Source organism: Ciona intestinalis, chromosome 10 (genome assembly GCF_000224145.3).
Source record: "Ciona intestinalis chromosome 10, KH, whole genome shotgun sequence".
Taxonomy (NCBI): domain Eukaryota; kingdom Metazoa; phylum Chordata; class Ascidiacea; order Phlebobranchia; family Cionidae; genus Ciona; species Ciona intestinalis.
The window spans coordinates 1,231,580-1,257,749 of NC_020175.2; the positions used below are offsets into that span (position 1 = coordinate 1,231,580).

At 34.8% G+C, this 26,170-nt stretch overlaps 2 protein-coding genes across 2 annotated transcripts; one reads left to right on the plus strand and one right to left on the minus strand.

The window, feature by feature from the left end:
• Window positions 1-554: 554 nt before the first annotated feature.
• Window positions 555-24,024, minus strand: LOC100176758 (echinoderm microtubule-associated protein-like 6). Its single transcript, XM_002129786.5, has 43 exons — window positions 23,833-24,024; window positions 23,438-23,575; window positions 22,908-23,067; window positions 22,371-22,469; window positions 21,939-22,007; window positions 21,120-21,305; window positions 19,703-19,838; window positions 19,097-19,298; window positions 18,165-18,302; window positions 17,559-17,690; window positions 16,930-17,054; window positions 16,281-16,493; window positions 15,958-16,131; window positions 15,015-15,103; window positions 14,623-14,771; window positions 14,196-14,382; window positions 13,130-13,235; window positions 12,586-12,780; window positions 12,207-12,322; window positions 11,801-11,884; window positions 11,295-11,451; window positions 11,018-11,100; window positions 10,651-10,855; window positions 10,232-10,313; window positions 9,769-9,911; window positions 9,325-9,461; window positions 9,016-9,138; window positions 8,285-8,525; window positions 8,087-8,207; window positions 7,191-7,366; window positions 6,666-6,785; window positions 6,186-6,368; window positions 5,752-5,867; window positions 5,429-5,521; window positions 5,062-5,219; window positions 4,615-4,717; window positions 4,149-4,337; window positions 3,763-3,935; window positions 3,136-3,298; window positions 2,792-2,895; window positions 2,345-2,498; window positions 1,872-1,972; window positions 555-991 (listed from the first exon to the last, which is right to left on the minus strand). The coding sequence occupies exons 1-43, from the start codon at window positions 23,889-23,891 to the stop codon at window positions 967-969; spliced, it is 5,907 nt and encodes a 1,968-aa protein (XP_002129822.2). The 5' UTR covers window positions 23,892-24,024; the 3' UTR covers window positions 555-966.
• Window positions 24,025-24,628: 604 nt separating this feature from the next.
• Window positions 24,629-25,942, plus strand: LOC104266110 (HCLS1-binding protein 3-like). The gene has a single exon (XM_026836350.1). The coding sequence runs from the start codon at window positions 24,742-24,744 to the stop codon at window positions 25,819-25,821; it is 1,080 nt and encodes a 359-aa protein (XP_026692151.1). The 5' UTR covers window positions 24,629-24,741; the 3' UTR covers window positions 25,822-25,942.
• Window positions 25,943-26,170: the final 228 nt, after the last annotated feature.

Sequence of the window (26,170 nt, forward strand, 5' to 3'; positions counted from 1 at the left end):
TTATCTAACATTGCGGCTGGAAAACAATAGCCCGTTTACTGTGCTACGAAGTAATTATTGGTCTCGCAGGTAACGCGAACGGTCATCAGTATTGTTTTGCGTGCGAGACCGGCTTAAAATACGCATTAGCAATCAGACTGTGGTTTTGGAAATTTTCTCTGCTTAGGAATTGACATACCGCTCGACAACGAAGGCGACAATTAAGCCGAAATTTTGATTGGATTTGCACGCAAATTCAAGCGCTTAACGCGAGGAAAATCAGTTAACAGTGAAAAACAACAATCACTTCATTCTTGTTACTTTTACTACTGAATAATACAACAAGAGTGTTTTTATCCTTCTTCAGTTACCCAAGTCCAACCCCTTAATTAAAACCTAATTCTAACGCACAGCGCGCGTGAACGAACGTAGGTAATTTCAAACTGAGAGAGAGGCAAACGCATAAGCGACTACCCACGACGTCTCAAAAACTGCCTTTTAAAACCTAAGTCAGGAACCAATAGTCAGTGCACGGACTTTCGAAACCACATAACCTCTGAGAAAAACACAAAACAATCTTATAAAAGTATTTACTGCAAAAATATCGTGTCGACTACGAAATAAGATACAAGATTAAACTGCATGGTAGACAAAGCTAAGTTAGACAATCTTCTTGATTAGGAAGCTGATGATTAATGTTTTGATTATAAGTAAAATATATGAAATCAATGTTGCGATAAAATGTTTGATTAAAAAATAAGCGCTAAGAGTATAAATTGTATAATACTCTATTCTATATAGGTGAGGTCCTACGTCGAAGCATGTCAGGGGACCTGGAATGTAGAGTTGCATCATTATCCCGGAGTTGAGCAATTTAGGATGTGGAACATTTTGGTGTTCTTTGTTTTTGTCTTCTTTGTCGTCATTGATACGCAATATACTGTAGTGTGGTGTATTGCATATATACTGATGTGTGTGTCTCATTTGTTAACTACACTTCCATACAAACACACTGTAAACACAAAAAAGTTAATTACAGATTATATTATCGCTATATATAGCGTATGTCTATGGCAACCATTTTCGTTTATACAGTAGGGTGACTGGGTGGGGGAAGTTGGGACTCGGGCAAACACGGGTACCCATTTGATGATAGACAAAAACAAATATTACAGTATTATTCTGACAAATATTACAGACAGTATTTTCACGGCCCAAAAAAGTGAAATGCTTTAAACAGTTTAATTTTGTTTCATAAAATTTGATTAGAAAAAACTAAGATAAGTACATGCGAAAAATGGGCAGGGGTCAATATGTCTTACAGTAGGAATAAAATTAGGAAAAATATTGTTTTAAAGTTATATACAAAGTTTACATGGCAAAGAAACTAGCATAGGTTGTTATTTTGGTAGGGTAACTACATGTTGCAGAATACAGATTAAACTTGTTAATATATTTTTGTCCCGCCTTCACCCACTTTGGATTTGTGGTGGTTTTTATTGTCAAACTTTGAGGGGTTAGTTTTATTTACAACTCAGGGGTTAAATAAGTGTGATATACCAATATAATAAAAAATTATGTATGAAAAATATATTCAAAATTCAGTCACAGGCACTTGGAGATAATTTATAAGGAGCAGCTTGTTCATGTTATCACCTAAAACTGTCATGTATCTTGAGTTTGTAAATATTGGGTATTATGTGCTTAAGTGTCCCATCTTTTCCACCCAACTATATACAGAGTTAGATCAACGTATATATCAGTGTACTAACTTACTTACTTAGCTAATATATTAAATACTGCTAATTTTATATGGGTGAGGTAGGCGTAGGCCAGAGTTGCCCCTTACCCCGAAACACAGATAGTATTTCACATGAAGATATAATACTTACCAGCAGTCATCACCTCCCGTTGTGATGAGCCGACTATCATCTTTCACGAACCTTGCGTTTGTCACGTGAGCGGAATGACCCACGTACTTTCGATGTTTTGCCTATCATGACGGTTTTCATGATTCATATGAATTATATCAAGACTTAAGAAATATATCATGAATCATATAAATGGGTTCATGGATGCTCCATGTGAATGAATGTAACTTGTATATCCTCGCCTGACCGGGCAACGACAGTCGGTTATAACACAAGTTTTCTGTTTTATACACCTTGTGCCCCAAGTTGTCTTGTATGTAACTTTGTGGGTGATTGTTTTCCACAACTCATTGGACAAACTTATTAGAGTGACCACTAAGTTGAAGCAATTGTCAGTAAGTGTATTGCCCAAGGACACGCACACCCACAGTGGTAGCAAGCACTCCACATCATGGTTTATAAAAATATCATGATTATACAAACAAGCCACTCACGAATTTATCACGGCATGGGAAATCGAAAAGCTTCACGAAACCAAAATCATCTCCCGTAGCAACAGCGTTCCCACCACGCGATACATTGGCGCAATTGACGTCACCACGATCACAATTCTTCGGCCATATGCCAATCACATCATCTCCCAATACACTGTAGGTAATGCATGACATGTCTATTTTTTAAAATTATTTTATAAAAAAACACAGATATACTACAGTAGGGTAAGATGGATAGTGGTTACTATTAGCACATAAAAACTGGTATTTCATAATTATGTTTTTAACAATTACCAAAACTCTTTTAGAGTTGTGGAGGTTACAGTTATATAATTCTGTAAATATTATTTGTTTGCTATTTTAATCTTTGCTGCCTTAACTAAATGAAAAATAAAAGTTATTTATTATTTACATAGATTAGCCAATGTTCTATTGAGTTTCTTATACCTTGTATATGAGTTCCATGTTATTTTGTTGATGATGTTGCTATCAGTAACTTGGTTGCCACTCGGGACTTGAAACACCAACTGTTTGTATGCGCCCGTTCCAACCTGGTGGATGGTTACTTATATTAAAGGTTTCATACTCAGTGTCAAGTTGTAACATAGTTGGCTTTTCATAAATACACTTTTGAGCTATAACATGGTATCTAATTGTCTACTATAACAGGGTTGTCTACTCTTATTTTAGAGTTATAACATGGCTGCATTGTTATACACTACCAAAGCATAACAATAGTGTATTCTCATATAAACATACATTTATTACACAGCTACCAACCAACCAACTACCTGTATATGCTTCCCATCCACAGAGAAATCCATCTGGAACACAAAGCTTGGTATTTGTTTACAATATCCCACCCTGTTCAACTGACAACCTGCGCTCAATTCATAGAAATCTAATGTTTGTTCCGATGAACCGACGGCAAGTATGTGATCATCTGGTGAAAACCTGGATGAAATTTATCTCATGAGTTTTATGTGAATCAAGATGATTATTGTGACAGCTTTTATATAACTTGCTAATTGCCATTATAACACGTCATTAAAACTTGCTTAAGAAAAAAAGAGTTTTACATGATTTTTCGTTAACTTACTGTTTAAAATATTTTAAAGCATAAATATTTCTACCATAGTTTCACATTTATTTAGGAGAAGAGGATAAAGTTTTGATGATGGTGCTAAAGGGGCTTAATGAACTCTGACCCTAATCAAAGGTGCCAGGACCTGCCTTACTGTGGATAAGGTGTAAGGAATGTTGACCTACTACTATATAACACTACTTCTCCTTTCTTTATTATATCGCTTGTAACTGTGTATATCACTACTTTTGTCCCTTGTACTTTTCAACTATTGTTGCCGCGCCACGAGAAGATAAATAAGTTACATCCATTCACATATTTAACAAGCACCCACCTAATATCATAGATAGCACCACTTCTATCTCTTCGCTTCACCAACACTTTAAGTGACACAACATCTAATATAAGAAACTCCCCGTTGTTTTGACCAACTGCTATCTTACTCCCGTCATGACTAAATGAGCATGCACGTGATCCAGCCGTGAGTGAGATCTTGTGAAGCATGATCTGTCACAGGGAAATGAGACAAACTTTATATATAAAAAGAAAAATCAACCAAATTTCTTAAAACATAAAAAACCGTAAAAGTATATACAACTGGAAACCATAGCCTGTATCCTTAACTTTATAGTTTTTTAGTCAGTACAAAGTAGACATAACTTAAACATCTTAAAAATACACCATGTAAGACAGAGTTATTAACCATCAACACCCATCCACCTTTTCATTGACATCCCATATCCTTGCAGTTTTATCATCAGATGTAGTGCAACACATAAGTGATGTAGGATGACACGCCAACCCCCATAATTCACCCTCAGTATGTCCATATACAAGCGTGGTACAAGCTCCATTCTTCTCACCAATCTCCATCACCTCGGAGTCTTTGGTTCCAACCAATATCTTGCCCTGAATAGAATTAGTTTGGTTTTGTTTTATAGGTGTGAAGTTCCATGGTAAAGCTTGCCATGGAACATGGACTTGAAGCCAGAGTTGATCCATTCATGTCCTTGTTTAAGATTATATTACTTTAAAAAGGAGATCTTTTGGCATAATACAATTTGTTTGCATGTTTTTACCAAATGAACCAACTTTTTATCTGTCATACGGTGAGGTCATCAGGGTTACCATTAAAAAAAATAGAAATATTTTGTAAGTTAATAAACAAACAATGTAAAGCACTCACCTTTCCTCTACACACTGACTTGACAACATTAGTTGACACTTGGAATGCTCTACACCTCCTCATGTCTTGATCCCATAGTTTAACTGCCCCCCCTTCCTTTGTCCTAGAGTAGGGGATATCTAATTATTCTGTTCCCTAAGGATTAGCTGAAGTCCTATGGCATGTTATAAAATTTAAAATTCATCAACCCCTTCATGATAAATTACAGTGCAATCCTAAACTTGACATGAAGTTATCTTAAAGGCATATATGGTTTGTGTGATAAAGCATTATTTCTCCACAATTCAATTAGGTGACAAACACAAATAAAAGGAAATACCCAAAATGATATTAATATCATGCTAACAATGTTGCACCTCCACAGAAAGAGTTTTCATTATGATTATACCCATGTGGCATAAAAACCCTCTGTACAACATACAACACTTTAAATAAAGCCAAACTCACATCTTCTCCTTTCCTCCAGTTACAATCAATCCATCTCTTAAAGTTGTGAACATTGAAAACACGGGCCCTACGTGTGCTTTGGCCACTGTGCGTGAAAGTACGTGGCCCTTCCATACATAAACGTCGCCATTCATTGCACCAGTGTATGTTAGGTTCTCCTGGGAACACATAGTATAATGAATAAGTTTTAATTTGCAATACTCTTGTAAAGGTCTTTATGTACACTGACTATCTTACATTTAGAACAACAGCTAGCTTTTTGATAGCTGCAGTGGCCACTTTTGTTCAAGCATTTATTTATCAAAAATAATACAACTGTTGTTTCTATAGCATAAGCACTACACACGCAAATACAAGCATAACTTACAGCACCAAACGCTATACACAGCATGGTTTGAGCTTGTATTCCCTCAGTTGCGCCCAACACTCCACGTTTACCAAGCAATGCTGAACCACACACCTGTAATGTTAAAACAAAAAAGCATTATCTTTGTGTACATTAATTATTGTATCGTTGTACAGGATAAAGTTTGAGATAAATCTCAGATTCTCTGTCCTGCCTTGTCATAGGACTACTACAGGTAACTCCATTAGTGTTTGATTGACAGTTTGGTTGATGATGTCATCAAAGTAAGAATTAAGTTATTCACAAACATACAAATCATTGAAATAACCTTCAATACATCTTACCTGCCAGAACATAACATGCTTCACTCCAACAGTTACAAAGGTGGAGTCCGAATCGGGCCGGAACTGTGCACTGAATATACGGTGGTTGCTGCAGGTGTGGCTACACGCTTTTAAACCTACATTGGGATAAAAACATGGGTTGAGGTATTTTGCAGTTGAATATTCAAATGTTATAACACCATTTTTTTAAGCTGCTTAAAGCGCATATACTCATTCAGTGAGGTTTAACGATTTTTTTGGGAGGGCGTTCTCTAATAGTCTAATAAACTCTATAAATTAAAAATATATATATATAAAATAATTGAAGTATAATTTTTTTATGGCATCTTGATTCAAAATATTTGTCTTGCAAAGAAAATATTTTTAAGTTTTTGTAATGTATAAAATTTTATTTTTTTTTTCCTTCCAAAATTATAAATTTCCACTATTTTTACCTTCCTGCCACCTCCAAACAGCCACAGAATGTTGTTCATCGAGACCAACAGATAACAATAACTTTCCACTTGCACTAAAGTTAACAGAACACACCCCACCCACATGGAACCCCTTCAATATAGATAGTGTTTGCTTGCTTGTAGCATCCCATACATGAATAGTGGGGTTGCTGCCTATCTGACCTGCAAGTTTAAGTTTTGTCAATATGTGTAACAGTGTAACAGTGTCAAAAGTAATTAAAGCTATATAGAGCACAAAAACACAAAGTAAAAATAATTTTAACACATAAAAACAATAAAGTATATTATGAAAGTTAATTACTAAGTTCCAATATTTCTTTAAAATTTTAGCAAATGTGTTTTAATTTATTTGAACATAATTATTTAAATAATGTCAATCAACATTCTTACTCTTTTGAACTTAATTAAGATTAACCTAACTTATATACAGGTATACAGTATCCATCACATGTTACTTACCAGTTGCGATAATGTTTGGAAACTTAGGATGTTGATTGACATTTAAGCTGATGATGTCATCAGTGTGTTCGATATAAAAGGATTGTTGGCCACTTGCTAAGTTGTGTACGATGCCAGTACCTGGGGTTTGAAACAACTTTGTAATGATGGTAGCTAAACATAATCATGAAAATATAGTTAAACTAAACATACAATGAACTCAAAGTCAGTTAACACTAAATGAAGGAAAATAGATTTTCTGTAAAGAAAGAAGTATATATAAAAGGAAAATGTAAATAAAAATTTTTCTGAACTTTACATATTATATAAATAAAAGGTTATTGGGGCACAATATGAGACCTGAGATTAATGCCACAGTTAGGCCAATTAGCCCATTTTTGGTCTTTTTTCGAATGAAATTAAAACATGCAAAGCTTGCCAATCAAGAAACACCCTTAATAAACAATATACAAGCATTTCTATGTCATCATAATCTTGCCAATGCTTATTTACTAAAAGTTAAACAAATGTTACAACTATCAATACCTGCTGCATGGTAGACAATCTGTGCACAGTCATCTATATAGTGTAAGTTGTCCCTGCAGTCAAATCCACGGTACCCGAATATGTGATGTAACTCAAGGTCATTCACCTTGTTTACTGCGACCTCATTGGTCCGTTTAACGCGATCACTTTTGGGAATACCTCGGCTGACTGAAAGTCTAGGAGTGTGGGGATTAATTTGCGGGTGAAATACTTGGCAGTGGGGTGTGTGAACACACCATGTTTATAGTGTGTATATAAAGACACTCATGTTATAACTCGACAGTGAGCATGAGGTATATGAACACACCATGTGTGTCTGGTGCATAAGAAGACACCTATGGTATAACTCAACAGTAAGCATGAGGTATATGAATACATCATGTGTGTTTTGTGTATAAGAAGTCGCCCATGTTATAACTCGACAGTGAGCATGAGGTATATGAACACATCACTGTGTGTCTGGTGTATAAGAAGACACCCATGTTATAATTTGACAGTGAGCGTGAGGTATATGAACACATCATGTGTGTTTTGTGTATAAAAAGACACCTATGTTATAACTCAACAGTAAGCATGAGGTGTATGAATACATCATGTGTGTTTTGTGTATAAGAAGTTGCCCATGTTATAATTTGACAGTGAGCGTGAGGTATATGAACACATCCTGTGTGTCTGGTGTATAAAAAGACACCTATGTTATAACTCGACAGTTAGCATGAGGTATATGAACACATCATGTGTGTTTTGTGTATAAGAAGACGCCCATGTTACAACTCAACAGTAAGCATGGGGTGTATGAACACATCACGTGTGTTGCGTGTATAACAAGCCAATCATGTTATAACTCGACAGTTAGCTTGAGGTATATAAAGACATGATGTGTTACAACAACTTACTTCTCCACTTCATCCAATTCCTTAACATTAGGTTTAGCACCGGTAGTCTCACGAATATTATTGGCATAAGTTTTACTTCCATAATCCATGTTCTTCTCACGATTTACATCGCTGTCATAACCTGGTAATGAATATGATGTGAAAACCTGCAAACACTTTAAACACTATAGACAACAATGACAAGGTATCTTATCTGACCTCCTTCTTCTTCTGAATCGGTATCGGAATCCTCGCTATCTCCATGGTAACGTATGTTGTTGGGTGATGATGCGTTACGAGGGGATTCCCCGTTTGCGATAACAATAGCTTCACACGACCACAGGCAAAGGGAGGTGTCGGCGCCACCTATTGAGCAGAGTTGACTGGAGTCATGGGACCATCGAACGTTGGTCACGTGCGCACTGTGCCCAACGTACTTCTTAAACTTGGCGTGTTTACCCTGGGGAGAAGGTATGGTGAAAGTTCTTTTTTTGTTGCTCCTTTAAAGAGGAGGGGGGGGAAGAAAATTTGTGACTATGATGAATTGGTGGCATGGCGCAGTGGTTACCACAGGGGATATGGGCTCAAGGCTCGACAGCTACCACTATAATCAGCCATACATTATAAAAAGTTAGTATTGATATTTAAAAAAAGTGGTGGGGTTGGTTGAAAAAATGTTTGAGCTAACGTCATCATTTGTTTTCAAAACATAATGGCATATTGCACACAACACACTTTTACACCTAACATTAGTGCTTGTAAGCTGTTGTTTTTGAGACTTTATGTTTAATTCTACTTAACAAGACCTATAAACAAACCAAACAAAAATATAAACAAAAAGACATGATTATACAAAAAATGGCCAAACTACTATTATACAATAGAGTACATAATATCACAACTCCAAGAGCACAAGCAACAATACAACAAACATTAGATTAAATATTTACCTTAACAGGGAATGTGAACAACTTTACGAAACCAAAATCATCTCCAGTAGCGAGAAGTTTCTTATCCTTGGTGAGTGAGCTTGCATTTACATCGGTCACATCACTGTATGATGGCCATATACCCTGTGATGGTTGGGGGGGTTAGATTCTTAAACTGCTTTTGGATGCTAACCCTTGGCACATATGTAAATTTGCATTGTCAATTGCTAACTTGCACACACAGTGCACAGCTTTTCTATACCAATGGGGTGATTAACTTACCTATGGCTTTGGGTGTATCCATACACCACATGCTCAAAGTCAACCTACCTCACATTGCTTCCCAAGCACCCCCGTCCACGATGACCATTCAATGGAGTCGTCACTGCTTATAGTTTGACGCTTGCCACGTGGGGCTTCAAAATACAACAACTCCTTTGCACCACTGTTCACACACAACAACTTGCCTGTAAAGTGAAATGTTAAAGTAACTTTTAAGCTTTGGTTTGGTTTATTTTGGTTCGGAACTAATAAATGCAATCCTCTGGTTCTTAAGCCTATATTGCCATGATTACCTTGCCTTTATAAATTAATACCTTTTTTGATGTTAAATAAGCATAAAAACAGAACAGATTTAATCTGCACAACAGTTAAAATGAATAAAAGGTTTGGAAAACACTTTAACACTGTATTCTCTTTTAAAAGCCGTTTACCCACCAATTCAAGATTTAACGAACCTAACAGCAAACCACCACAACACTAATACGCGCATACCTCTAGCATCCCAATCAATATGAGTGATGTAACTTGAAGCTCCTTTACATATTCCCACCCTCTTACTATTCAATACATTGTAGATATCAACAAAGTTATCATGGGAAGCCACCGCAAGGTACTTCCCCATGTCAGGAGAAAATCTAAACGAAAAAAAATCTTAATATAGATAAGTTGACATTGCAAACTACATCATCGCATCATAGTTAGTTTGCCACTGTATGCATAGAATAAACGCTGAACAGTTTATTTACATTCTATAAAAAGAGTGCAGATTGATGAGAATGCACAGTAAGGAACCTAGGATATCTGGAAATTTCTACCTTGTTTTCCATATATTAAAAGCATAACTTTCCTCAAACTGTGCTACATATAAAGGCACTACCAACTGTTCACAAACAATACTCCAGATATCTTGTTATTTTGAGCTCTATTGAAGCTACTTAATACACAATATATTCACCTTATATCGGAGATTGCTTCCTTCCTATGATGAAACTCAACCAGGTTTTCCAACGTAGTTGAGTTAACAACAATAAAGCTTCCTGTGTGATGGAATAATTATTTTAAAACGACAAGCAAGAAGCACCAGTGCAAACACAAGTGACAATAACTTAATAACCGTATCGTTTTAAAGGCTGTTCTACAGTACTACTAATATTAAATACATTCCTTGTGTGCTTGATATTGTGTTATCAAACCCTGATAAGGTCTTGCTGAACGGCAGATGAAACATTGTATGTCTGGTAGCAAAAGGAATATACCAATGCTATTTCCAATTGTTGTAAAAAAAATACATTTTTACCATAGTAACCAATAAGGCAAAAAGTCTATATCACATTTCCTCATAGCAGAAACAACAGAATAAAAACATCCACCCACCGTTATTACACCCGACAGCAATAGCGTTCCCATCTGGAGAATAAGCGCAACACTGCCCTCCAACGGTGAGTTTCCTTGAAGCGAGCATTCGTTGTTGTTTGGTGACGGTGGCCCACGTGCGCAATGTGCGGTCGTTGGACACAGTGGCGCATTCCTCCTTGGATGGGTGGAAAGATAAACCCCATAACTCACCTTCTCCGTGGCCCTGTGGGGAAGATATTTAGCACATGATGCCACAATAACTGTGGCATGAAACCAAGGTCCGCCTTATGGCACACTGTAGGACTAGGACCAATATATGGAATTTTACAAATACTGTTTATGAGTTCAAGAACTTACTTAAAAGGTATATGTTAGCTCAACTTACCTGCATTAATATAGTGATTGGTCCACTTTTATCTATCTCCATAATTTCACTGTTCTTTGTCCCAATAAGTATTTTTCCATGACCTAAAACACATGTATTTTACAGTAAGTATTATTATCATACAATGAATATTTTCTGTAGGGTGCATTCCTTTATGTTAAATAATAATCACCAAACAAATGATGTTGAAGTAAAGGATAACTATGGTCCAACGCCAAGACATGCATGACATAGCCCCTTTCAAGACCTCACCCATACAGAACAGAAACCCACTCACCTAGATTAATGGACCTCACAGTTGGGTTTTCTTCCACCAGTTTACTTTTACATTCCGGTGCAATATTAGCAGATATCACGGGGTACGACTTCAAACATCGCTCAAAGTTTTCGTCCCACAAGCAAACAACGCCATCTTTTCCACCAGTCACAAATCCCTGGGAACAACATTAATTATAAAAAGAAGGTGTCTAAGATATAGAAGACACACATAGATTTGCTTGTAAGGAATAGAAAAGCTCCCTTTGTTAGTGTATATATGTTTCTCAGGTCACACTTTTGCCCAGATAAACATGTTAGTAATTTCTTGGTCTCTCACAAATCTTTTAGAGAAAATTTTACGATCGCTAACTTGATTAGAGATATATACACATCATTAACCCATCCTTTTACTCAAGAAACCATGCCAGTTATTTTATAAACCGCCTTCATAAACATACTCAAAGCTGGTTTCAAATTCCCACTTATGAGTTAAACATTAGCACAACTAATCAACTACTTACTTACCTTATCAAGTGCATGCATGGCAAAACAAGGTCCGTCGTGAGCTTTCTGGGTTCGCATTAGGTTATTCCCCTCCCAAATATAAACCTGTAAAAAAAAATAATTTTACAGTTAAAAAATAATCTTGTATTTACAAAAAATGCTTTGATCATTTTTATCAGGTTTATTCAGTCTGTAATTTCCGAACCATTTAGCCCAATAAGTTACAGGTGCCCCTGTATATTTAACATTACATGCATTCTTTTATAGTTAGAAATTTATTTTACATGGGTAAGGTCCTACACCGTAATCTGCCATAAGCCCCAAATTTAGAGCAGAGCTGGCCCAACATTGAATTCGCACAGTCTATTCTATATGGGTGAGGTCCTACAGCGAGACATACCACGGATTTAAGCAGAACTATACATACCTGTCCATTAGCTGCACCAGTATAAACCTTCCCACCTTTTCCATAAGCAAGGCACAACATGGTATCCAACTTTCCTATGTTACCAAACACACCTCTGTGTGATGTACAACCACCACCTGTGATATAATTCATGGAACACTTGTTTAAAAATAATTCATAGCATACTAAAACACTGTTCAAATCTGCATGGTACACAAATGAAGTACGAAGGTATGTTATTAAAGGATAGAATATTATTGAAAAATGGTTTAAATATCTTAACAACCAAAATACCTAGGTAAAGTATTCACAAAAAAAAATTGTAAAGCTTTAAAAACTTACATTATTTCTAAAAATCACAAACAAAATAAATGAACAACAAAGCAAATACACAACCCACCAACATGCTGCCAGAACTTGATATGCTTCACACCCACTGTAACAAGTTTCTCGGGGTTACAAGGATCAAACCTCACTCCAAACACTTTATCTTGATAAGTCTTTGACGTCGCTAACTTTTGACCTCGCTTCCAATCCCATATCGCCATCGAGTGATCGTTATCCAACCCGATGGAAACCAGTTTCTTCCCATCGCCTGCATATAAAGGGGTGTCATTCACATGCGTAACACTAGGGGTGCCACACTTTGGGGGAATAACACCACAACTCTTTTTATCAGACATGATATCATAGTATTACATATAAAATAGCATTGACACTACTGTTAGATGCCTATACAAACAGGCAGGGCCAAAGTATGTCCCATTCGCATCATTATACATTGAGTTTCCCTATGTTTGGTGACTATGAATGTAATTGTGTCACCCCAGATTTTTATATACAACTTAATAAATGAGTGAGTAGACATGGGTAATTTAAAAGGTCATTGATAAGCGATAGTTTACACACCCATGTATTAGAATTCAATTAAAAGGGGCAAGTACCTGAGAAATCCACAGAAGACACCCCTCGTTGGTGAAATCCTTTTAATATCGACAACGTAGTCATGCTCTCTATCTCCCACAAGTGGATAGCTGGATCTCGGCCAACCTGGCAGATGTTAAAATTTTAGAACATTATAAATAACATATTTTAAGAGAAATGGTAAAAATGTAACAAAAACTAACAAAAATGAAAATAATTAACAATATTGAAAAAAATTAACAAATATCGTTTTAAACACATTTGCCAGCCTTTTTGGCGCAAAGAAAAACATTCCTACTCCATCCCATACTTTAGGTGTAGGTTAGTAGTTTAATACATATTAAGCATAATAAACTAATGCGTAATGTTGCAGAAATATTGCTATCCTGATATTACTGAGTTTACTGTAAACTTCGTATATTTTAAAGTCTCGCCATTACAGTAATTGTGTTTAACTTTATTGTGTCTGCTTTGTATGTTAAAGTAATGTAGCTTGCATAAAATAATTTTTTGCAATTTGTTGTTTAAACTAAGCTGAGTCTTGGCACTAATCTATTGATTTGTTTATGCCACGTCATAATCACTTATTGCATCACAAAAACCACAATTAAATTCATTGTGACCTAGCATGAATCGTGGAAATTGGAAATGACATTCTGTTAACCCCGAGGGGAAATGGATGCAATAAATGAAATGAGTTGGAAAATATTGAAGGTTATCTAATGTGGTAATATTTGTGTTGCTGCAATGAAGTAATTGTCTCCCACTTAAATACCTTTAATAACTTTTGAATCTTGCTATATTGAAAAAGCAAATACCTCCAGTGAAAAGTGCATAACTAAACCGAATTACAACACACAATAAAAATTGGACCCTAAACATGCAAAAAACTCCAGTAACACCTGTTTTCTCTGCCATCCCATGTTTGGTGCTTAAGTCAGTGATATTTACTGCAAATATGAAACATACCTAATTTATTGGTTTGTAATGTTTAACGAATATCCCTGCAAAGGCTGCCACAGGTTTGGCACCATATTATGACCTGATGATATATCTGAATATACACCCAATAAATCCTGAACTAACCTGGCCAGTTGCCACAATATCCTTGAGTGGGTGAAGATTTAAACACAAAATATCATCGTCATGTTTATCATAAAATTTCTGCTCATGGCGATCACGTGAATACACGATACCAAGGGCAGCCACGTGATACACAACATCACCACCTTGTGTGTAGAACGTGTTGTCTCGACAATCATAACCACGGTAACTGAAAACAAAAAACAAGAATTCACGCAAACACTTAACACCTTAAAGTTATTATTTATATATCTTTCAGAAAATTGAAACAAAACTGATTCCACAGCAAAAAAGGTACTGCTTATGACAGGCATTTTAGTTTATTTATTAAAATAAACATTTAAGGTATTTTCGGAAATGGCAAAAATATATTTTTGAGACACAGCAATGATAAAGAGGCCACTTTGGTCTTAACACAACCACTACTCACCCGTAAACAAAGTTAAGTTTAAGACTCGATGAGTCTGGAGTTTGCGCTCCATTCTTCTTCTTCTTCTTCCCAACATCAGATCCTTCATCCCGGGATGCGTGCTTCAACTTTACCAGGTCCTCTTTGTAAACCTCACGATCGTAGTTGATCTGGAGATGCGATGTGATGAAAGGAAAGTAATTAAAATAAGTTTTTAATACACACAGTATTTTTAACCCTTTAGATTACATCGTAAACAAGATCATTTTTCGTTTGCGGTCAAATATTACTACAGATATCTTTTTTGACATTATTGTATCCATAATTGTTTTTTAAGGGGTAATTGAAATTCATTATGTTAAAGACATTAAAAAGGTCAAAAAAACACTATGTTACATTAATATTTCACACACCTGAGCTTCTTGTTCAATCTCTGAATCAACTTCAGCCACGTCGGATAAATCAGAATCCGATCCTTCACTACATGAGTCAGTGTGGGATTCTGTGATTAATATTGGGTATTATGGAGACAATGGTGACTTGATATTAAATGAATTGTGGATTCTAAAGTAAATTATAACATTGTGCTTCTTAAATGCTAAAATACCAAAAATAAAATGATCATATTAATGGAAATGTTCTGTTAATATCAGTTTAATTTGACTGAGCGGTTATTTATATTTTAATGCAAAATTTCATGGAAATTTTAATATCAATTGTACTGTAATGAAAATAATTTACGAATAACTGTTATGAATATGACATCATACATAATCCTTGAGTAAAAGAATTTGCATCAGGTGAAAATGTCATATTTCACCATTTAAAGTTTTTATCATTTTGAGTCAAAAACTTAATGCGAAATATAATATTTAACTTTTAAATAAGCTATCTGACATTTAATGCATGTCCAAATTTTCCAATGGCAGATAAAGAAATAAAGAATAACTTCAGAGCACCCCAAACTCCCAATTATATTAAACATGATGTTTGTGGTGATAAGATGATATGGTAGATTTAATAAGGGTTACGCAAGCCAATACTATATAGCAGAACATGCATGTGCACTTTATTCATAAATAATTAAACTAGAGATATAGGGCAATCTTAACATGCTTTTAATATTATGAGGTTTATTGAGTTTGTGGTGTATTGTACATGAGAAACTGACAAAGGCCTTTCTATTTATTGAATCTTTTTAAACTGAAAGTATTTATGGAAGGGTAAGAGTAGGTTAAGGTGACTGAGTAATTTAGTCTTACATTTTGTTATACTTTTACCTTCAAATATTAAAAAAATATGCCCAAACCAGCTTTTAAATATGAACAAAAAATGATAAGAAAATATCCTCGCTACCTTGCATTGACATATTGTTCCCAATGTTATGTAGTTCATGTTGGTCAACCACCAACTTCCATTGAAACACTGCATGATCAGCACCTCCTGTTGATAACATCCATTGCTGGTCGCTACTGATACGCACGTTGGTTACATGGGCAGAGTGGCCGACGTATTTACGAAACTTTGCGCCTGGGTAAGAAAAATGTTTGGTGTTGTTTTTAACTTTTTACCAATTAACAGCAACTTACAAAGTGTCGGCCTCAGTTGTACAAACAAAAAAATTGTGCGACAAACAGATCAGGAATTAACCAGTTAGTTACACACATTATACTACTCACCTTTTTTAAGGCTTGGGAAGTTAAACAGCTTCACCAAGCCAAAGTCATCTCCAGTCACCGCCACCTCATGTTGGAAACTAACATCGATGGCGTTCACATCATTTATCTGCGTGTACTTGGGCCATATTCCATTCACCTCTGACCCCAACACACATGTCCATGTCTGCCACTGTATGGCACGAATCTCCTCGGCACTCGTCACTTGCCGACCACCTGTCAATTAAAAGTGAAAACCTCTTAAACAAAACAACAGCCTACACTTCATTCAATTTTGTTCTTTACACATCACCGTATCACAACAATTAATACATTTCTTTCACTTGCCACATAAGTGACATGATGACGACCCCTCTTTTTAACATTTAAAAAAACAAAGATGAAGGCAAAATGACAATCTTGTAGTGAGTTACACCAAAGGAAAAAGTGTATATTTTAAGAATCGAAATAGCATTTTTTTTACATATTATGTTAATACAAAAACTGGTACACTTTTTCAAACAAGCAAAAATCTATTTTTAAAGTAATTTTACATATAGGACACTTTGCTTTTTACTATAATATACCATAACTTGCGCATTTTTTTAAAAAAAACAATGAAGTGTTTGTTTGTAATGCATGCCACACACACTGTATACATTGACTAACATACCAGGCATAGAGTAAACAAGTCTCTCCCCTGCTCCATCATTAGTTTGAAGGTACCTTGAATCAGCTGACCAATCTATATGGGTTATAAAGCTCGAAGATTTGCTGCACGTTCCTACTTTCTTGTATCTGGAATGTTTGAACCATTAGTTTATATGAATGTATTGGCAATATGAGCATATGCTTGTTAAAGGTGCAATTCGCGCAAAATAAATTTTCAATAATTTGTTTATATAAATATAAGGCTACATTAAAACACATTGATATGTGGCTGCTTAACATATAGTCAATAGTCAAATTCACTAAATAGAAATGACAACAAATGAAAAAAAAACAAACAACAAATAAATTTAAAATTGAAATATTTAAATTTTAAGTGATACAATTGCCAGTGAAATAGGTAAAGTAAATGTTCGCAACTATATATTAGACACTTTAAAGTGCATGGATCAGCAAACAGGTGCTTAGAAACCAGGCATAATGGTTTAGCAATTTAGCAAAAAAAAAGGTTTTTAAACCTTATCTTCAACCTCAGGAGCTTCAATTTAAAAAAAAAACAATTTTACTGTTTTTAATATTTAATTTTTTTTTTGTGACAAGATTATAGTTGATTAACAACAGACACCTTTTTACCTTTGAGTGACTGAGTAAATATCAACAAAGTTATCGTTGGAAGCCACAGCAAGATAGGATCCATCTGCTGAATATTTCATTTCATGAAGAACTTCCTTTCTATCATGTATATGAGCAACCTCTGTCATATCTCTGTAATGGAGGGATTGGGTTTATGCTGGTATTAACAAATTATTTATTTCAATATAAGCAATCATGGTATTCATTCATTGCATAACTCTAACTTTTTAACACACAAAGTGTGATATCTTCTTCCAAATTTCTACGTCACTTTATCTTATACGACACATGATTTTTCAGGATTAAGAGCTTAAGGCTTATACACACCTAACACTAATACTCACTGTATCAACACATAACAGTATATTACTGCAAACAAATGCACCTTAAACATACTTAAATATATTATAGCATTTTATAAACAAATGTATTTAAAAAATTATAACCCAAGATGTTTCAATTTATTTCAAGGGCTTGCAAGCTTAAACATCACCCTTTCTATCGTATCAAACAGACTTAAATACATTATCTCTTATTTTACAATAATATGCACTTAACGATACAAACTATAATACTACAAAGAACAAACACTTGGATGAAACTAACCTCACACGTAGCACAAAGAACGATCCATTCTTACAACCAACAGACAACTGAGTTCCATCCATATTGAAAGCACACGACCTTGCTTGATGTTCAAGGTTACAACATGCAAGTAACGCATGGTCCATAAGGCTCCATAACCTGTTGATTAAACACAATACGTTAAGAGTGACTGTGGTGAAATATTACCTTTTAGCATCCCAGTTTCAAACAATAAGATTATTTATGTTTGCCGATTGTGTGTAATTGTATTTTTAAAATTAAAATTTTACTCCAAGTTTTAAAACAAGGTTGACATCGCATGTTTAACTGTAGATTCTTCATTTTCTGTGTTGTAAAACATATATATACAAGATTCTTTGTAGTAAATGTGCATTGCAGATTATGTTGTACAATGTACATGTGGTAAGTTACAACAACAAGTGCAAGTTACCTTTCTTATGTTTAACTTAACAGTGTAAATGATAAGGATAAACAGATATAAACAAAGAAATCAAGACAAAGTTATGTTCAATTATATTCCATCCGAATTTTAATCGATATAGGACATAATAATAAATAATATTGCCCATAAAATATGCAGTATGGCGGTTATTGATCTAAATAGCAGTGATATGAATAAGAGTATTATCCAGGGATGAGAATGGAGATGACTTTTTGATGAAAAAAAAGCCAGAAATACCAAAATGTGCGGAAGATTCTCCTTCCTGATTATCAAAGCTTTGTGCAACTGTTAGAACTGATTCAATTTTGGACAACTCATCCTTGTACTCAAACCACTAGTTCAACACATAAGGCTAATGTTAGAAGTCCAAAAAAATATTGAAAACATGTTGTGTTCGATTTGCCCTACAATTACAATATATGCACATCAACCAGCACTAAGCTGATTTCCGCAAACCCTATGTTAAAGTATAAGCAACCCATGAACCCACCTTACAGAGCAGTCATCACTTGCGGTAGCTGCAATAGGTTTGCGAGGGTGAATGCTTAAACCCCACAGTTCACCCTCTGCATGCCCCTGGGTGAGGGGTGAGGGGTTTTCTCTGTCACGCACAAGGATTTCGAAAACCTCACTGTTTTGGGTCCCGATAAGAATGCGGTCGGAAGCCCAGCATACTGATCGAATTGAAACACCTGGAAAAAAAACTTTTTTATTTAGCTCTTTAAATATGGTAATAAAAAATCATACATTAGCAAAAAAGGGTATTAGCAGCAAAACAAAAGTCCAAAAACATGCTATTATTAAACCACTTTATAAAAGCATGGTTGCTAAACCCACTACAATACAGTAAAAGATTAAGCTGGTAAGCTAAGACTGCAGCACCCATGATAATGTGTTTCCATTGGGCACAATAGAAACTTAAAAGTTTTTCATGGTGTAAAAATGCAAATAAAATTTATTTTATTGCTTTATGTGTTAAGTTAATTTTGACCAACTCCTAAATTCCAGTGCATCATTTACTGTAACCGTTGTTTTGCCTGCCATACTGCAACACACTAGAGTAAAGCATGGTATCAATAATGGAAATGGTCATCACCTTTATATCCATATGTTGTGTCTTTGAAGTTGACTGTAGTTAGTGGATTGAAGCTTGTGTCCCACAACTTAACACAACCATCCCTGCTCCCAGTGGCATAACCATCCGTGCTCTTATGTAAGGTGAACACTCCACCCTGGTGGGGGAAGATGGTTATTGATGGCATAGTTATAAGTTGCAATGTTGCATTGGATAAAATATCCCCACCTTTTGTTATTATTGTTTCGCAAACTCAGGGTCAATAAGGTTTTATGCAACAGTCAATTTTACAGTGGAGAGCATGTTTGAGTTGCAAAATGTAGTCATAGCGACCATTCAAAAAACATTATCTTTATTTAGGTAGGAAATTTAATTAGTTCCATATAGATTTGGTACATTGTTTAATTATTTGGCGCCATTGGCGGGCATACCCAAAAATCATGCGTTCACTTGTCATACTCTACAAACCAAACTTTTTGTTCGAATAATCTAAAATAACCACAATAAAAGTTAAAAACCCAGTATTAAATTCTCCCCTAATTAGGAAATGACAACACCCAAACAAAAACATAAAGACATCGATTTTAACGTTTACTCTTGTGATTGTGTTGGTCAGACTTGTCACAGTGGTGACGAGTTATTTCTCATTAAAATTCATGAATATTGATCTCTCTTATCAAGATTCCTTCACCCACTAGTCGTGTTCATGGGGAGGAAATTTAGGTTGTTAATATTAATGTGATGGGAACCGGATTAAGGCGGCCACTGGGTATGATAAACCGGTTTTATCTGGTTCAATCCATACATGAGTCAAGCAAGGTTATGAAGAAGGAAGTAATTGATTTTAGCAGACTTTTAAAATCCTTTTACATTAGGCAAAGAAACTGCCATTTAGTATTTATTACTAAGAATTAGTTTTAAAAATACAAAAGCAAAAATACTGGGGTCAAAACATTTTGAATCACTTTCTTATTTTTATAATATGTGCTTTGAATTAAACGTTTTAAATTAAACAAGAGCAACTGCCATTGTTGGTCTACCTGGATGTCAGCCACTGCAGCAGTTTAAATATTCTTACTACAATTATGCAATAATGTGTTGCTAGACTCAAAAACAGCAGAAAATTTCAAAGCTAATTGTGGTCTCCTAAATTTTTTTGGCAGACTCCAATCCAAAATCATAAAACTTCTGATCCTTCAACCGGCATGGGTTTTACTAAAAGGAAGCCTTACTGATAATACTCTGGTCACAACCAGCTTTCCATTAATTTAAATACAAAAACAAAAACACTTTGAATAGTAATACTTCAGTAGAATTTAACTGATTAACAAAAAAATTTGATCTCACTTTACTTTCAATACTAATAGTGAGATTCCCTTGGGCAAGAAAATAATCAATAAAAATATCATAATTTGCTTGCAACGGATTACCAACGTACGTTATGTGCAGATGAGATGACACGTTCAAGATTATTATCCCTCCACACATAAATGTCTCCATTTAAAGTTCCACTGTATGTTAGATGGTTATCCGCACATGACACACATAGCACTGTTTGCTGGTCGCCAACTTTACCAAAAACACCTCGTTTTGGTGTGAGAGAATTACCACACAGAGACCAGAACTGTAAATGAAAAAGTTAAAGCAAGAAGTAAATGAAATTAAAAGCAGTATAACAACACTTAATAGCAGAGATTTTATTTTCTATAATGATGAGGTCTCTATTGGTGACGCCGAACACCTGAGATATATAGTCAAAAGTTGGCACATTTCCTGACGATGCTCCCGCATGGAAATATAATTAAATCAATGTTTGGTTAATGGATTGATATAATTACATGACTCAAGTATAAGAGGCATGGCTGGCATATTTAAATGCCAACCAACCTATTTATAATAGAATTGACATTATGCTTTGGCCCCACAATTTTAATTTAAAAAAATAAAAATATAAAACTTCTCATTTATGATAAAAACTCCTTTTTTGCGTGCAATTTAGACAGCATTGGTATAAGTTACTTTCGTTTGTTTTACCCAGTGTACTTTAACCAATGTCACCCCACCGTTTTATTTGTAGTAGAATAAAAACATATATATAATATATTTTGCCCCAGCAAAAAAAATAATAGGCTATTATTATTGCAAAAAATCAAAACAAATCCATAGGCTGTATATACACATAATATAAAACACAATTCTAAATATATATATATGTGTATTAAAAAGATATGTCTACTCAACAAAATATATTTTATACCTTAATATGTTTCACTCCACAAGTTACAAGTCTCTGTTCTGATGTTGGGTCCCAAGAAATATCAAATATCTAGAGTACATGGGTTGGTATAATAAGTATATAATCTATCAGGTAATGATCAGGGATATAAATATTTAAATTGGGTATTGAGTCAGACCTTGTACTTGCACAATTACCCATGAGAATGGCATTGTGAATATTAAAGAAAATCTAAGCAATCTCAGTAACTCTATTTGTCAATACAACTGATTTAAAATAATCTTACTCAATTTTTCTTAATTTCTGAATGGTTGTAGACTTGTAGTATTAATATGTTTTGATCTGTTACTAACTATTGGAAAATGTTTAAACGGTCCAAACCAGACATAGACTACTAGTATTAAACATTGGTAAATATTTTTCTACTTATAGAATTGGAAGCATTTTACTTACCCGATCAGTGTGACCTTTAGCGTTTGCGATCATTCTTCCTTTCCTCCATTCCCAAACTACAAACGTGTTGCTACCATCCAACCCTACTGACGCTAATCTCTGTGATAAAAATTAGCAATGCGTTCTTGGCTTTAAATCTTTCATAATTATAGTAAACATACATTAAAATTAAATCTATATATATATATATATTTTATTTTAATGTTTTAAAATTTAAAATAATGTTGTATGCAAGAATTCAGCAACCTACTTGCATTATATATTCAAGATTTTAAAACTGTTAGAACAAAAAAAACAATAATTTATGTTTTTACACAAGCTTTTAGTTCATCTGCAAATATATCCGCCTATCCAATATATTGTACATTGTAAACATTTTCAATAGGCTTCTAATTATCAAATATTGTTAAACCCTTTACCTGTTGAACTACACAGCAAATTAAAATTTATATTCATATATGAGTAACACTTAAATTAAATAAAGAGGATAAATAAAAATCTGGTTTCCGCTCATATAAAAATATGTATATAACCTACTTCTCCTGAATGGCTGAACATAACACTTGCTACTCCATGTGTGTGTTGGTCCTTCAATATTGATACAGTTTGCATCGTCTTTGCATTCCATACACATATGTAAGGGTCCTTGCCCACCTGGCCAGTTGCCACCAATTGTTCATGTGGATGCAAGGCCAAACTAAAGGTAAAAGTAAGGTATTTTATTATATGGACATAAATAAATGTATTAAACATGGCGAATTAAACTATGTTAGTTTTGACTATTAGAGCTTTTAAGTTTTCTTGGTACAAATAAATAAAAGCATTAGGCTATACACTTTAAATTAGTACTGTTGAAAAGCAACTATGCATTTAAAATTTTAAAAACAAATCGAAATATGGTTAAACATGACCATAAAAGTTGACAAAAACCAACTTTAAGATTTTCCAATTACCATGCAATCACAGTATACAAACAGCACAATATTGTGGATAATAACAATAAACATACAAATAATCTAAATTTAAACTATTATTCAATAACAACAGGTATAACAAAGACTTTTAACCTGATGATGTCATCATTATGACCAAGAAAAAATTTTTGTGTTTGTTTCCTTGGGTTGTGTACGATACCTACACCAGCAACAAAATATACAATCTCATCAGAAGATACGTAGAACAAATTGTTTCTGCATTGATGGCCTCTGTAATGTTATTTTCATGTAACTGACAGGTTGTTACTTGCACTTTGTAAAAATCAATATTTGTTACTACTTACTATGATTAAGATATAGTAACAAAATCCTGTCTTTCGTATTGAATAATTCGTCTTTTTAAAAGACCAAAGTCAAAAAATAATAATTATTCAATCTATGGAACTTAAATTTCTGTATTTTATATTTATTATAATATACTAAAGTGATTACCTATCTGCATTTATTATTATACAACAACGACTCACCTGTAACCATACACCCAGTCCAGACGTAATTGCGATTTCGGCGCTGTTTTATCTGTCATAGCCGTAATGGTATTTAAACCTTAATATAAATAAAATAGAACAGCCTATGATCCTTCTAAGTGTTCGCCAAGCTATTGCATCTGCAAATGTATCGAATGTTTCGCTAAATATATTGATTTATTGGCTATGCAATCCTACAACGTACAAAACCTGATTTAATGCTAGCGTTGTTTTGAAATTTCCCAGTTGTTATCGAGACACTAAACCAACAACGGTTCAAGTCGTTGAAAAAAGACGGTTGAGAATTTTTAGGGGGCTAGCTAACTTCGCGCTGTGTAGGTGATTCTGTAATAGAAATATTCGAATGATATTCTTTATAGCAAATGTTTTATACAACAGGACTATAACGACACCACGTTTTTTAGAATACACCCACAGATGTGGCCACAACGCATTGCGTTTTAATCATAGCAACCATAAGTATTTAAGTTCGCTATGGTTTTAATATAAAAGTTGGCGTTCTTTGATATAAAGTACAGCGAGACAAAATAGCTATACATACTCTGCTACATCATGACGCATGTATTTAGTACGCTTTAGGCAGGCGATGCGGAGAACATCAAAATACTTTGGTATTTTATTATCGTGTAATTCATTAGAGAGTAGAGAAAAAAGAAACACGGCGATTTTTATCCGGACACATCAGCGTATATGCATTTGTTAAACATTAGCCCGAATTTAACTAGCAAGCGCAAACATACGTAAACCATTTAACTTATTTGGTTTGCCAATACAGGAAGCTATTGTATTGCATTGAGTTGCTCAATTGCATTTAAACGGCAATATCAATACGTAACAAGTTTTTGCCTGCTGGCGTTTGAATTGGCGTACTTTATAAATTTAAAAGAAATGCCTACAAGGATCGCAACAGCTACAGTGTCTTCTACGCGGAAATTGGAGAATACAGATACAGGGTTGGACGTAACTGTACCAGAGTGCACAACTTACAATAAAGAAAAGCGTGAACAACTTAGCTCTGCACAAGTCATCTATACAGTTGTGGTAGTAACGAATGAACATCCTGCCCTGGACAAGGTTAGGAAAGAAAAATACGTCGACCAGACTTTAGAAAGAGTCGCACATTTCACGCTGGAGAAACATTACGATGAGTTCCTAACTTTACGGAAGTCGCTGGATAAAATATACTCAGGTACATATGTGCCAGAACTGCCAAAGAAAAAGAGCTTAAGAGATCTTGTTGCTTCTTCATCTAAAACAGAAGTTGAAGCAAGGCAGCGAAAAGCAGCCGTGGATAAGTTTATGCGTTGGTGTTCAAGCAATGAAAAAATATCAAATTCGGAAATTGTAAAATCTTTCCTTTGCCTTGATATTGTTGTTAAAGACAACCAAAACGAAAGTGCTGCGTCGGATACTAAGACAGTTAAAACGGAGACACAGACACCAAAGCAAATAGACGCTGAAGTAGACCTATTTGGTGATACGGGGTTAGATTATACAAAGGATTCCCTTTTCGATAGAGACACCGTTGTAGATAAGGAAGAACTAAACATCGCTGCTGGTAAGACCTCAGATGAGGCAAGTGAGCTTTTTCTTGAAAACGACGAACGATCCAATAGAGTCACTTTGTTTGCTAAACCTGATCTTACTGGTAATATTGGCACTGGCGATCGGGAATTACTCTTCTACAGTGATGAGGAAAACAAAAATGCCAGTATTCCTCTGCCAGAGCCGAGTATTGGAAACGAAGAAGTCCTACTGAATGTAGACGATGACGTAAGCTCAATATTTTCCAAACTTCGAACAGTTGAAGATAAACCTCGTCTGCCAACCAAAAGACCGATTCTATTTGATCCAACAGAAAATGAACCAAGTGATAAATTAGACGCAAGCAAAATGGAGGGGAACGACCTACTGCAGTACATCACACAAAATAATGAAGAAAATGCAGAAGTAGATCTGGGGTTTTAAAAATAATAGAGTGTGTCTTATTTTCTGCGAAATTTGTGATCGTGATTTAAGTTTTCGGCTCATATTGTTATAACTAAATACAAGAAGTGCAATACGGAGTAATAAAGAATAGTGCATCTTTTGTTTGTGAAATGCAGCAAAGTCTGTTCGTATATAAACACTGGTGTAAAGTAATTGACAAAATGCAACATGTGGCAATATCATAAACGAAAGTTTTTCTGTTTGCGACGCGAAATATCATCAAGATACATTTATAAAGTTAAGATGTCTATGTCACGTGTACGAGGGTGGCGCTTCTGGGCGTTTCTATAACGACGAAGCCAAATTTGAAGATAATGTAAACAAATAT